General features: G+C 56.3%; 2 protein-coding genes across 2 annotated transcripts; both read left to right on the forward strand.

The window, feature by feature from the left end:
• Nucleotides 1-785: 785 nt before the first annotated feature.
• EsH8_I_000465 (ubiquitin-specific protease UBP2) lies at nt 786-4,748 on the forward strand (the record flags this gene model as incomplete). Its single annotated transcript, XM_083267878.1, has 4 exons — nt 786-888; nt 995-2,454; nt 2,507-2,921; nt 2,977-4,748. 4 exons carry the CDS (start codon nt 786-788, stop codon nt 4,746-4,748), a joined length of 3,750 nt encoding a protein of 1,249 aa, XP_083118316.1.
• A 7,202-nt stretch (nt 4,749-11,950) lies between these two features.
• On the forward strand, nt 11,951-14,472 carry EsH8_I_000466 (XFP N-terminal domain-containing protein; the record flags this gene model as incomplete). Its single annotated transcript, XM_083267879.1, has 2 exons — nt 11,951-13,466; nt 13,532-14,472. 2 exons carry the CDS (start codon nt 11,951-11,953, stop codon nt 14,470-14,472), a joined length of 2,457 nt encoding a protein of 818 aa, XP_083118317.1.
• Between the last annotated feature and the right edge of the window lie 563 nt (nt 14,473-15,035).

Genomic DNA, 15,035 nt, shown 5'->3' on the forward strand with positions numbered 1-15,035 from the left:
TAGGTGCAAGGCTGCCAGCTGCGTCAGCCTGTCCACGTTGCTACCCCCGCCACTCAGCACCCTGCCCACCTTACCTTCCCTTAACCTCACGTCGGCTTGGGGGGGCTACACCAAGCTCGCATAGCTCCGGCCCGCCATTCCCTGTCTTCGACGCATTAAAGCTGGCGTAATTGTTTACAGTCCTCTGCCTGGGTCGGCTTTCGCAGTTCTCATCTTCTTTAAGGGTCTTCGGCCTCGTTATTACTCGCCCTTGCATCTAGATACCCCAAGCTTCGCAGCTTTCATACCTCCGCCATCGTTCTTGGTTCTGCCCGCGCCTGCATCTCCACATACGATCCGGACGGATGCTCCGTTTGATCTCGGCTCGACGACGACAGCAACCCTGCGCACCCACGATTCCGAGGTGAGATTACTTGCTCGCGCTCGTTCTCGGCCTTGCTACCGTTGTTTTGCGTGTCCGAAGACTAATCCACGTGCAGTGCCCCACGTTCAACAGCCCCCCATTCGCGAACCTGTCCGAGTTAACCCCCGCGAATAGCGTCGACCGATACCCATTCCCGACACGAACCCAGACATCTCGCACATCGGTCTACCTGGGGCAGCCCGCGATACCACTTCCTATAAGAGCTGCTGCATCTCCCATCGGCGCGCACACCACCCTTCGCCCATATACGGCAGCTAGGTGGAAAACTACCGCTGGGCCTTGCATTCGTACCGTGCCCGCTCTTCCGCCTTGCCTCGGAACCTCGATCCACGGCACTCCACCTGTGACATCGAGCACAGTTATGACGAACCAATACGCCATCATGTCACCAAGTGACTCGCCAACGGCCCAACATTGGGAAGGAAACCCCGTTACCGTGAAGGAGAATATGGCTGGAAAGTCCGGTACGTCGATCTTGTTATACCCTGTTTCTGCTCTGCGACCCTTGGGCTGGGTTCATGCCTCCCCGTCACAAGCTGCTGCCATTTACAAACGCTGACCGACTGGCAGGTCGTCTCGCACCAAAATGGGTGCATGACCTACTCAACTCCGATCTTGACTCTGGCTCGTTTGCGATGATCCAATGGGACCAGGAAGCGCGATGCAGCAATACAAGTGTACCACACCACCTTGTACTTGTTGGCAACCAGAGCACCGCAGAAGGCCGCAACCCTGGCGTCCTCTCCTGCGTCTGCTCGACATGCGACTTTCATTTCATAATCAGGACATCTTGGGATCCAGATCACCTAGTCTGTCTCTGTCGCCCCAACCCACTCCACTTCCCCCCGAAGGAAACGGACTATTACCTACATCACCTAGTCAACGTCAAACAGCCGGCTCAGATCACCACATCCGTCTCGGACTACCATCCTCTAATCCGGGAGGCTCTCCTTGCGGTCGAGCATTTTGCTTGCTCGGGGCCTCGCTGCACTTTCCAGGTGACCGTGGAGATATCGCGGCCGCGGCTCAAGCGCGAGTGGACGCAGTTACTTCTTAACCAACAGCGCATCCTAGACAACCTGGCCAGTGCAAGGAAGCTGGCGCCAGACCGTTTTGCAGATGCAAGAGATGACTGGTGCACTACCGCACCTTCCACCCTGAACACCTATCTCAGAGATCTGCTGGACCGACCCAATCCGCGAAATATCTCCCAGCGTAACAAACGCTTTCAGGTCGTGTTTGGCGAGGAGTGCTACGTCATCTTCAGGGCCATTCAGTTCACAGAGGAAAACCTCGACAAGGATGGTGTCCCCGAGCCGTACTTCATCCCCCCGGTGCTCGAACCGGGTACTCCGGGCACACCGACAGAACTAAATACACTGCGGGCATTCGTAGAGGACATGCAAGCCGAGGCCGAGAGTCTCATCATACGCAGCGGAAAGCCTGGGGAGAACCGGCCCTATGTGGGGAATCGTCTTTTCAAAGAGCTCCAATGCTTCGACTATCCGCAGAGCAAGATCACCCCAGCAGCAACTGCGGCGCATGAAACCCTCGGCGTGCTTCCTGACTTCGACAAGGCGCTGATTTTCTTCGCCTACAAACGGCAGGCGGCCCTCTGCGAGAAGCGCCGCCCTTCCTATGTCCAAGCCCTTCGCGATATTGCATTGTTGACTCCGGATGATGAGTTCCAGACCCGCGCGATCCAGGAACTCACCCTTGCCGAGAGAATGCCCACTTCAGGCAATCATGGCGCAGTTGACGAGTTGGAGAACCAAGCCTATTCTTTTTTCAGTCTGCAGTATACGGCCACCGATGATGCCGTCATATCTGCTTTCAACAAAAAAATTGAGCATTCGCCTTCTCAAGCCGACTCTTCCCGAGAAATGCTTCAGATCATTGGCCGACATAGGGATAGTGACAGAATTCTTAACCATGCCAGTGGCCCTATGGACGTCGCGTCAGCTTATCGCGTTCTCGAGGCGGACCCTCAGTGGCCCGACAGCACCATATCAATGATGTGCAGTGTCAAGGTTTGTTTGATGGTTGATCTCGCGGCTGTGATGACTTGCTAACCTCAAATAGCTGAACAAGAACCCGGAGAACAAAGCTATAACGGCACAGGCAGTGGAGGCCATCGAGGCCATTGCCACTGAGAGGGACAGCGACGAGTTGCGCCAGGCGCTCATCGCCCTTAGGGAGGACCTCGCCCGCATGTCTCAGCCGACACAGGTCGACTTGGCATTCTCAGGCGATGGCAGTGCCGCCCAGGAGACGGCCAAACCTCGCCTCGACCTGCCTGTTGGCCTCGAGAACATTGGCAACACATGTTACCTCAACAGCATTCTCCAGTATCTGAATACAGTTGTTCCCGTCAAGACGTTACTTGCTCATTATTCCGAATACGAGCTCGGTTTAGATGACGAAAAGATCCAGAGCCGATTTGTTGGCGGCAACAAGCTTAAGATCGACCGTGCCGAGGCAGTCGTCGCTCGAGTCTGTGAGTTTCGAGTGCCACCACACCAACATCTCGGTTTCTCGCTGACTTAATCTAGTTGTTGAAGAACTTGGCATGCTCTTGAACAATCTCAGCAGCTCCCAGGAATCTGCCATTCGCCCGTCGCAACGCCTCGCCAATGCCGTCCTGCTGCCTACCTCCAATTTGACTGAAGACCCCGATGCGCAACAGAAGACGGGCAAGAATCCAGAGGAGCAAAAGACGCTGGAAGTTATGGGCGCCCACTTTCCTGCCCCTCCACCACTTCCCGCGCGGCCTGCTCCAGCCCCTCCTACGCCGAAGATGGACCACATCGAGGATGTCGACATGGTTAATGTCACCGTTGACCCGGTCTCGGAATCTGCTAGTAGCGTAAGCTCGCAGACCCTAGTCAATCTATCTGATGTTGACCATGAAAAGAGGGATTACGTACCTGAAGACAAGACCGATATCAGAATCGTCAACCCCCCAAGCAGAGCACCGGCACCGGAACTCGTCCCCGACAATGACGTGAATATGGCCGGGGTTGAGGGCCCGGTGCTGAATGTCGAGCAGCGGGTGCTCAAGGCCCTGGAAACGCAGAAACGGTCCTCGGGCACTGATCAACAAGATGTCGAGGAGGTGATGGGCAGCATCATCAACCGTCTCCAGGCAGCTATCAAGCCCATGGAGATCGATGACACCGACGGGGTCCAATGGGAGCCAATTATGAGGACCTTTTACGTCGAACTGACCAACCACACGAAGTTTCCCAACCAAGATAAGTTCAAGTTGGACTCGACTCTGGAGCGTGCCATTACAGCGTACCCTGCCGAGGGCGGCCCGAGTACCATTCACGAGGGTCTAAGCCGCAATTTCGATCTTCAGAGAGTCGTCGCTGGAGAGGAAGACATTATGCGTTTCACCTCGATTAAGAAGCTCCCACCAATCTTGCACGTGCTCATCCAGAGGACGAAGAACGACGGCAGAAAGAACATGAACCCTGTTGAAGTGTCTGAGATGCTCTACCTTGACCGGTACATGGACACTGCCGGGGATGCGCAGTTCTTCAAGCTCAGGCAGAAGGGATGGGCTCTTCAACAACGTCTGGAACAGCTTAACAGCATACCCAAAGGGGCAGCCGAAGATACTCAGATTCTCGACAACTTCGTCAATGACTTTGTTCACGTCGACAAGGCCGACGCCGAGGAGCCTCCATCGCTCCTGGAAGGCCAGCCAACTTCCTCGCTCGGGTTTGCCGGAGAGGAGGCAAACTTCCCAACCTATACTCCTCAGTCCGAATCAACCTTCGAGAAGATTGACCCTCCCGAGGCGACCGAGCAAACCTTGGCCGGGCGCCAGCTCATCAACAACATGCGCGAGGAAGAGGTGAAACATCACAAAGCTGAGCTTGATCAGCTGTTTTCCGAGCACAGAAGGCACGCATACCGTCTGCACGCAGTAATCTGTCACAGTGGGCAGCTGAGTGCCGGTCACTACTGGGTCTGGATCCACGATTTCGAGTCTGGCATTTGGCGCAAGTACAACGATCGGACTGTGACGGAGAATGCCAACACCGAAGAGGTGCTAAAGACGCTCAACAGCAACGGAGATCCATACTACCTTTGCTACGTGAAGGACGGAAAGGAACGCGAGCTGGTCAAGGTCCCCAAGCGCAGTCTCCCGACCCCAGCGGCTCACACTCAAGTCGGCTCATCTGAACACGCCAACGAGGGCGCAGGCAAAGATGCGAACACGGACGCAGACGGCGACATTGACTTGATCCATGTAGATGGCCCAGGTGACTTGGAGGGTGCTCCACCTGAATATCCTGAGCGTGTCCAGTCATAGGAGGATGATGACGCAAAGAATAGAGACCGATCTACCAAAAGGCGGGGAGAAGGTAAGCAGAACGACGCACTCGGCTGTCATTGGCCTAATACTGAATCCTATTAGCCCCCCGACGAGTAACGGCGATACGGCGAGAACGGCGATTTCTGCTCGACTGAGTCTCGACATATGAAGCAAAAGCACCCTAAGAGCTCGAAGCCAGCACCCTGATGAGGCAGGTAATCCAAAAACGATCCAGACACCTCCAAACAACAGCGACTCAATCACAGAAAGTGCTGTGAACTCTTTTGGGTCGTGGCCACGCAGCAAAACTTGACATCGGGCAAGGCCTGACGGAAATAGCGGAGGGATGTCTTCCGCTGCAATGGTAGAAATCAGCGCTCGGAACATACAGCATTGCCTACCAGCTCCAGCTGTGTCAACTTGCTCCTAATGTACATGAATTTATGCGGAAGATGCGTCGGGGTTTTTCTTATGGATTGCATATACTTGGGCTTCTTTCACAAAAGAGTCGCACTGGCGTTGACTCTGATACCCAGCATGAGCGGCGAAGGCTCGGTGGTGCCATGATTACTTCAATAGCATGATAGAACTCGCATACCCATTTGTACGGAGCGGAAAGAAATGACGCATACATTGTAGTTCCCTTGCGTGCGTGCCTCTCAATACCGAATGTTCTCCGTCTCTTACTCATTCCGTTGGTTATTTCTTCTAATATCTCTGTCTTGTATGGCTATGTTTACTTTTTGTGTAATATGCAATGAAAGAGAGAGGTCTTTACGAGAGCTATCTGGGTTTGGGCTTCTTCAATGTCCCCCGTGTAGTAGAAACACGCAGAAAACATTGTAAAACGAGTTTCGCCGAATCCGCATCCCGACCACCTGACAAGATGTTGCCCTCCATGTCCTCTCGCCCACCCGATGCTCCAAGCAGAGCTCCCCCTTCAGAAAGACCCGCGCAAAACCCGACACGTCGTCGGTGACCCACAGCGTCGTCAGAGGCGAACTGTGGAGATGTATCTTTCATCGACCCAACCAGCACGACAAATGGCCCCTTTAGCTCAGTGGTAGAGCGTCGCACTCGTACTCCGATGCGGATCATGCGAAGGTCCACGGTTCAATCCCGTGAGGGGGCACTCTCCTTTTTGTACATTCTTCTTTTGCACAAGTCTCGTCTGGCCTGTCTGTCTGTATTGTTGTTGGTTTGAGATGACGGTTTTGATGTTTGTTGGTGAGCACGATAGGAACGGAAAAGGGAAAGAGGATTGTGTCTGTGGGCGGGAACAAGGACTTGTGCTTGCCCCTGCGAGCTTGAAGGAGGTTTCATCTCGGCCGAAGATGTGTCTGGTCTAGTCTAAAGGACCAACTCCCCCACGTACAAGAAGTGTCCTGGCTGCCCCAACCGCCGAGTCCGTTGACGGGGTCTCCTTAACAAACACGGCGCAAACAATTCAATAAACGGTTCCTAGGTGAGATATTCCTTAGTTGGTGGGGAGAAGTAAACAGAATCTCCCGGTGAGCTGGGCAGAGACAGCAGGCCGTTGGGAGCGTGTTGGAAATCAGGCCACTACAGCCGCACTTACATCACCACGGGTACGAGTATCAGGGTACCGGAAGTCGAATCATCCCTATGGGAAACACGGAGTAGAGACGGGTGCTCCATTCTCGGGTCATGAGAAGGGGTAAACAACTGGTCAGCAGAGATGACGGAGAAACGTGCAGGTGGTACGTGGCTAAGAAGATCATGGCTGATGAGTAAGAGGGGGGCTCCCAACCCTCTTCTCGACGGTTACCGTCTGATGGGAAACCAAATCGTTTTGAGCAATAAAACGAAGGAATAACGGGAAAGAAGAAGAAAAGGGAAATATGAGCCAGCCCCGCGTTTCCTACCCAAAACCAAGAAAATCAGATATCACCTGATGTTTCCTGAGGGACAACAACAACCCCCTCCGCCTTCCCCGTCATCTCCCTGCATTGGCAAGCACGCGCGCTGCGAGATCAAGGCCGTACAACGTCTGCAAGATCCGGGTCCCAAGGACATGGCCGCGAGACCCCGAACGCACGGCGTGCGGCCCTGCAAGATCCTTTGCAGCGCATGAAGGAGAGGGGTGCTGGGTGTCAGTTCGGATGTAAGGGGGAGGCAGGACATAAACGCAGACGCAGACGCAGACGCAGGGCCCATCTGGGGTCTAGCTAGCCGTGAAAGATATGCAATCATCACGTCAAAGCACAGACATTGTACATTCCCCCCCCACGAGGAAGCCGTGGTCTGATCACGACGGGTGGCGGTGATCCTGCCCGGGTTCCTTGGGACGGGGATAACAACGTGCGGGGTTCATGGCATCGGTCAAACATGGGATGACAAGTCAAGTCAAGGCTGGGTTAGTGAGATGTGTGCGATCAGTCATCGAGGGAATGTTTCATGTAACAGGCTGACTTGCAGAATGCAGGATGAGTTTGAGAGAGATTAAATTCATACACGTGTTTGTACAAATCTCCAATCTTGGTGATGCGTGGCCTAGATGCGCCCATAGCCGTATACCGTCGCCGTACTCCGTGCGCGTGCACACCCCTCATGCCCACGATATCAGTCTTCATAAACATCCATGTACCGCGAAATCTCAAAACCGACTGGTTTGCTGCCTCTCTCCCCTCAGTAGTCTCTCGTCACATCGCCCTGCCCGTCGTCCCCGTTGCTGATGGGGATAGGCGAGGGAGGCTGCGGGGTCTGGGGCTTGTGGCTGGGGTAGGAGGCCATAATATTATCCTTTTTGTCTGCGGTGACTTGGACATGTCAGCCTGTGTCCTCACATATTGCCGTCGTACCCTGTGCTCAGCAACAGAGACCAAGGCCCATCCATACCTGGTGGCGAGGATTTCAATCACTGGTTTTGACGGCCGTGGAAGGCGAAGTTGAAGAAGGTTCTGTCGTCCGTCGTTTCGCGTGGATGGCGGCAGCATGTGAAAGCTTATATGCATACTCCGACGAACCAATTAGTTGGAGATCGGAAAAACCCTTGATCGGCGGGGTGCGTGACGTCAGGCCACCATGATGCGGGAGTGTGTCGACTCCGAAGGTAATCTAACTGGAGCACGGGCGCTGCTCGGATGTCTTACGGGGTGTATTCTGATGGGTTTACGCGGCCTCGGGTTCCGGACAAATTGGTGGGAGTTGAGAGTTTACCATCGCAGAATTCGCGAGGCGCCTACCCGAGCTTAGTTCAGGGGAAATCTGAGCGAGGTTCGCAGATGAGGGCGGCGGCACATGAGACGAGAGCTTGCGGGTGGCAATCTTGCACGAGGGCACAGCTATTGACCTGTCAGTTTAACATCAGACCAGAATGAAGCCCGGCGTCGTGCGTCGTCGTTTATCATGGACCCTGGACTACATAGAAAAGTGACAAAAACAGCTCCTTGCCATGTTGGGCCGGTACTGTGGCGGGGAAATAGATGTTATTGCCTACAACATGATGTAATCCCATAGCGATCAGGGCCCTTATCTGCCATCTACGTGTTCTAGGTGCTGAAATTTCTTGGGCGCATCAGACTGTTGTTTTGCAGTTCAGATTTGTTCGAGTTCCCAACGACTTGTTGTCGCGCTCATGGAAGCTCAGCTCGGCCTCGCAAGGCAATAGCTCTCTGCACACCTCCATGGCAACGCCCTCCACAAATTGTCAAACCCCCCTGGGTGCTCTTGGTAGGTAGTTTGCTAGCTCCCGCTTGTCGACGGTTGATCACCCCGCCGGCCCCGCTGTGGCCGCTGGACTACCCCAGTCGGCTTGGGGGACCGTCTTTTGGTGACCCGCATACGAAGTGCATGCGGCACAGCAAGAGCTCAGCCGTCAAAATCCTCCCAATATCAGAACATGGGATTCTGAAACCCCACCGCCAGAACACTCTCTTGTGGAATTCTTGTCTGCTGAGTCCTGCACACTCGGCATATTTTTGGGTCCGAGAGCGCGGTGAAGAAAAGCATCCGGGATTTGCAGCGGATCGGACCAGCTTTCCTTTGACAGTTCCGAAAACGTCGACACAGCGAGACAGTCAACAACCCAACGACATGTTGGGGTGGTTCAGATGACACATGAGAAGCCACTTATTTGGCCACCGAAGTCCAACTACTCGAGATAAAAGCTGCATGTGGCTGCCTTCAAAGGTTCGCCAGATGCTTCGAACATGTCCGGAGTTTCGAGTCTGCCGGTGGCCATGTCGTCAATATTTTTGCCGCTTATTCCGCTGTTCCTACTGCCCCCCAACTGTATCATATCATGTTGGCCTGCATACAATCTGCGTGTCTTCCTGGCGTTGTTTCAAGCGGTCAGTTGGCTCCATTGGCTGGTTTCCCATCTTGCCGTCATGCAGGACGCCGGATGACTTGGAACAGAACGGTCTTCCGCGTGCATTCCTCCCCCTCCCCATCAGTGCTTCGAGCTTCCCCTCGTTTGACAGGGTTTCGCCAAGTCTTTACCCCTCCATCGGTGAAGTCTAACAGACTGACTTTCATGTTGTTCCCACCGTCGCTCTGCACCCATCGTGTGTACCATCGCGTCAAGGTTTGGAAGGGTGTCTAATCGCTGGCATTCTCCATCGAGGCGAAGAGGGGACAGGTGGCTGTGGCTGACGGACAGAGAAGCGACAGTGCTGAGGGGAAATGGGCCCTGAGCAAAAATTCGGTCAAAGACGATATATGAATCTCGATTCAGGCCACTTTCCAAGCTTGGAGCTCCAGGCTCCCTGTCGCTTCTTGCCTTGTCGGGGCTGGGGTCCTAGCTCCCGACGTATAGGGATGGTGGGGTGATGTCTGCAGGATTGACACTTGGCGGGGCGTGGCAAGCTGCTAGGGTGCCGGGGTGCCAGGTTTAGGGCAGGCAGATCATGGATGCCACCGCTCCCTGGCCATGGCATTCCCTCCCTGCCTGCATACAGTATGCCACGATCCGGACTCGCCATGAATCAGCTGCTTTTGGGTTTGGGTGAGGAGCCGGCCGGCCTCCGCACTGTCGCCCGTCCTCGGCTGTCCGCTGCACGCCGCCCGCCAGCGCCTCATGGCCTGCACGACCAAGGTAGCCCGACACATTCCGGGACAGCCTGCTTAGTGGCGTGTGGCAGTCCAAGGCACCTCCGTGGAACGGACGGGACTTTGCAGTGTGCCTTGGTCGGCGAAGAAAGACGACCAACCGACTGGTGAAAGACTGCCGTCCTTGACGATACCCTTGCTAGCCGGCGGGCAAGGGTTGATGTTTTGAATTTGGTGTTGTCATCTCCAGCTCCGCTCGACCATTGTTGTTGGTGCTGGTAACTGCTGGTTAACAATGCCTGATGTTTTGTCAAGTGGCCTGCTCATCCAAGGTAGGCGAAGCGAGAGAAATGACTAGTCGTCCTCTGCTGTCGTTCATGGGCAGCATTGGCTGAGAGGGCGTACTGGTACGAGCAAACGGACCGAGACGGTGGTGCCGTAGGGCGTGGCCAACATTGAGTGTAGGCTCTTTTGCGGCGAGAAAAGCGGCTTCTGCTGTTTTCTCAACGGAAGGGGGCCACGGTCCCGTGATGGTAGGGAGACATTTTACCGATGCCATATGCTTCAGCGCCACGCCAAGGACGCAATCGCATCTGGCGTCATGCCGCCGGTCTGGGAGTTAGCCATCTCATTCCCGAAGATTAGGTCGTGACACCACTCGGTGAGAACGGATAGAGGCTGTACGAAGGGGGGCATAGGCGGCCTGGGTTTCCTGGGTTTGGTTGAGCGAGCTCAACTTTCAGGACTGGGTGTAACGCCACGACGCGGGAGACGGTGGGCCCGGCAGCCCGGAGTGAGCCTCCCGGCAATCTTACAGAGAGTGGCCTCACAGAGAGTACAGCGGCTGTCCTTCACTGCGAGGAAAGCGGGGCCTCCTCCCATCAGCGTTTCGAGAAGGTGCTGGACTCGCTGTTCCCTCTGGCAATCATGGTCTATGTAGCAGTAACAGCTTCCTCACGGCTATGATTTTGGCCATCGCCGGCCCGGGAAGCGCTGAGAGACACCTGTCTCTTCGTCTCTCACCTTCTAGGTCGGCCAGTGCCAGCCTTCACCTTGGCTCACCGGGACCGGGTGGAAACGGCCGTCAACGGCGAGCCTGGACATTCCCTCCATCCAACCATTCGGAGCGTCTCCGTAACTCGTCATCTCCAACGCTCCCCTCCTCTGCCACCCACTGCTTACTGAGACCACAAACCACCAAGATGCGACCAATAGGGCCCAAAATCAATCAAGCCATCATTTACCCATCACTGGATACAGACCGGAAGGCACTCAAGCGCAATGACGCGGACATGAGTACAGACGACTCGGGCGTGGGGCGTAAGGTGACGTCGGCTACATGTCGGCCGGCGCCATGACCGCAGTCGACTCGCTTTCAGAAAATCAGACCACCTCTTCTCCCCACGTCCAGGTGCAGAACACCACCCACAGATCAACCTCCCATCGCCTAAAAGAACATGCAAGCAAAACCCGCAAATTCCTCAGCTCACCTGCAGCTGTCATATTCCCCCGGTCGTCCTATCATAGCCAGCTCCCGGCCCGCCCAGAGGATGCCAGAAGACAATCCACACAATGCCCGTGCTTCCAGGATACCCTCCTCGCCATGAGAGTCTCCCCCCACGTTGCCAGTCAATCGGGCCCATTCGCCGTGGCGCGAACGGGCACCTGGGGCTGCCATTGACTCGAGCAGAAATCCAAAGACGCCTCATCCCAACGCACTGCTGGAAACCTGTACACACACCGTAGCGTACCCTCGTACCTTCGTATACCCCCCCTGCTAGCATCTCCTTCTTTTTCGCAACATCCGCACCCTTCGCCCCATACCCCGGTCGGGGCCGTCAACATCGGCTGATAGCTCCCGGACCTGCGTTGTGCTGGTGCTGCCGCCTTGCTTCCCACCTGGGATCAGCACCATGAGCGTGAGCATCAGTCCCCAAGCCTGGCCTGGGCCAAGCCGCCCTCCCGCCGTCTGGTCTCTGGGCAAAGGTGCTGCGACTCATCTCCGCTCACGTCTCTCCTCCGGCCTCTTGTAGTTCAGACAAATAGGTATAAAGACCAAGCCCTCTCAGGCAAAGTCAATGCTCTTGTGTTCTTTCCAACCCACCCCTCTCAAGGCATCTTGGCCTAACAAACACTTACACACAACCGCACTCATCACTTAGACTCCTCCCTCCGCCACCACGACAATGGCTGACAAGGAGGTCGAGTCCATCAGCCCCTATGGCCCAGCCAGGTCAACCGTCAAGGGCGAGCCCCTCTCCAAGGAGGAGATCGAGAAGTACAACGACTTCTTCAAGGCCAGCTTGTACCTGTCCCTTGGCATGATCTTCCTCAAGGAGAACCCTCTCCTCCGGGAGCCCCTCAAGAAAGAGCACATGAAGCTGAGACTCCTCGGCCACTTCGGCTCCGCTCCGGGCCAGATCTTCACCTGGATGCACTTCAACCGTCTCATCAAGAAGTACGATCTCGACGCCCTTTACATCTCCGGCCCCGGCCATGGCGCCCCGGCCGTCCTGTCTCAGTCGTACCTCGAGGGTGTCTACTCCGAGGTCTACCCCGAGAAGTCAGAGGACGTCGAGGGCATGCAAAAGTTCTTCAAGTCCTTTTCCTTCCCCGGCGGTATTGGCTCCCACGCCACCCCCGAGACGCCGGGCTCCATCCACGAGGGTGGAGAGCTCGGATACTCCGTCTCGCACGCCTTCGGTGCCGTCTACGACCACCCCGACCTCATCGCGCTGACCGTGGTCGGCGACGGAGAGGCCGAGACCGGTCCCCTGGCCACGGCCTGGCACAGCACCAAGTTCCTCAACCCCATTGTCGATGGTGCCGTCTTGCCCGTCCTGCACCTCAACGGCTACAAGATCAACAACCCCACCATCCTGGCTAGAATCTCGCACAAGGAGCTCGAGAACTTGTTCCTCGGCTACGGCTGGCAACCCTACTTCGTCGAGGGTGACGACGTCGACACCATGCACCAGGCCATGGCAGCCACACTCGAGCACTGCGTCCTCGAGATCCGCAAGTTCCAGAAGCAAGCCCGCGATTCCGGCAAGGCCTTCCGCCCCATCTGGCCCCTGATCGTCCTCCGCAGCCCCAAGGGCTGGACCGGCCCCCGCAAGATTGACGACAACTACATGGAGGGCTACTGGAGAGCCCATCAGGTCCCAGTCCCCAACGCCGCCACCAACCCTGAGCACCTGAAGATCCTCGAGAAGTGGATGCGCAGCTACGAGCCCGAACGCCTCTTCAAGGACGGCCGCATCTCCGAGGAGCTCAAGGCACTCTGCCCCACCGGCAACCGCCGCATGAGCGCTAACCCCGTCGCCAACGGCGGCGTGCTCAGGAAGCCGCTCAAGCTGCCCAACTTCAGGGACTACGCCATCAAGGTCGACAAGTCCGGCGGCACCAATGCCGCCAGCATGTCCAACATGGCCACCTACCTCCGCGATGTCATCGCTCTGAACAAGACCAGCTTCCGCCTCTTCGGGCCCGACGAGACCGAGTCCAACAAGCTCGGCAAGGTCTACGAGGCCGGCCAGAAGGTCTGGATGGGCGAGTACTTCGAGGAGGACGCCAACGGCGGCAACCTGGCGCCTGACGGACGTGTCATGGAGATGCTTTCCGAGCACACCTGCGAGGGTTGGCTCGAGGGCTACATCCTCACTGGCCGCCACGGCCTGCTCAACAGCTACGAGCCATTCAGTAAGTCCCTTCCCACAACATACCCCCCAATCCACAATTTGAACCTCGCGCTGACCCCGGCCTAGTCCACGTCATCGACTCCATGGTCAACCAGCACTGCAAGTGGATCGAGAAGGCCCTCGAGGTCGAATGGCGCAACAAGATCGCCTCCCTCAACATCCTCCTGACGGCCGTCGTCTGGCGCCAGGACCACAACGGTTTCACCCACCAGGACCCCGGCTTCCTCGACGTCGTCGCCAACAAGAGCCCCGAGGTCGTCCGCATCTACCTCCCGCCCGACGGCAACTGCCTGCTCTCGACCATGGACCACTGCCTGGCCTCGTCCAACTACGTCAACGTCATCGTCGCCGACAAGCAGGACCACCTGCAGTACCTGAGCATGGAGAAGGCCATCGAGCACTGCACAAAGGGCATCGGCATCTGGCCCCAGTTCAGCACCGACCAGGGCGAGGAGCCGGACCTCGTCATGGCCTCGTGCGGCGACATCTCGACCCACGAGTCCCTGGCCGCCATCGACCTGCTGCTGCAGCACTTCCCCGAGCTCAAGATCCGCTGCGTCAACTGCGTCGACCTCTTCAAGCTCATCTCGCACGAGGACCACCCCCACGGCCTCACCAACGCCGAGTGGGTCTCCCTCTTCACCGACGACAAGCCCGTCATCTTCAACTTCCACTCGTACCCGTGGCTCGTCCACCGCCTCACCTACAAGCGCCCCGGCAGCATCAACCTGCACGTCCGCGGCTACAAGGAGAAGGGCAACATCGACACGCCCCTCGAGCTCGCCATCCGCAACCAGACGGACCGCTTCAGCCTCGCCATGGACGCCATCGACCGCATGCCCGCGCTGCACAACCGGGGCGCCGCCGCCCGCGAGACGCTGCGCAACGAGCAGATCGCCGCCCGCATCGAGGCCTTCGAGACGGGCATGGACCCCCCGTTCCTCAAGAACTGGGCCTGGTCCCACAACGGCCTGTGGAAGCAGACCGTGTCCAAGATCACGAACTAGACCGGCATAGAACCCCCCCCATCCGGGGGGAATGGCACCCGTCCAAAACCTAGAACAGGGCTAGATTAGGAGGTGGTGTGGCTGAGGGTATGGTTGGGATGGCTTCAGTTCTCTTTACATTTAAACGATAGTCCGGCGTTTCGTGGTGTCATTTTCCCCACCATCTGGGTTCTTTTCTTCTTCTTTTTTCTTTTCGCGCTGTGGTCTGCGGTGGAGGTTTGGGGAGGGGAAAAGGACATGATCATCTATGAGTTCCTTCATCTTCTCTTTAGATATATATACATACATGGCTTCTTTCTCAATATCACACATACCGCGGACGATGGGTACAGACTTGACAGATCTTCCTCGCCCAGTCCCCTGCACGCCCGTCTCCACATTCACATGGGAAACGGTGACATCTCAAGCTCCAAGTACCAAATGAGGAAAAAAATATTAATTAAAAAAAAATAAAGTTAACAATGTTGGTATTCTCGCGTACACTCAACTCACCCCAAGTTCAGAACATGGTGCAATCCTTTTGGTATCTAAAACTCTTTCCTACAGCACGCAATAACGGCAAG

This window comes from Colletotrichum jinshuiense, chromosome 1 (assembly GCF_051148585.1).
Source record: "Colletotrichum jinshuiense chromosome 1, complete sequence".
NCBI classification, from domain to species: Eukaryota; Fungi; Ascomycota; class Sordariomycetes; order Glomerellales; family Glomerellaceae; genus Colletotrichum; species Colletotrichum jinshuiense.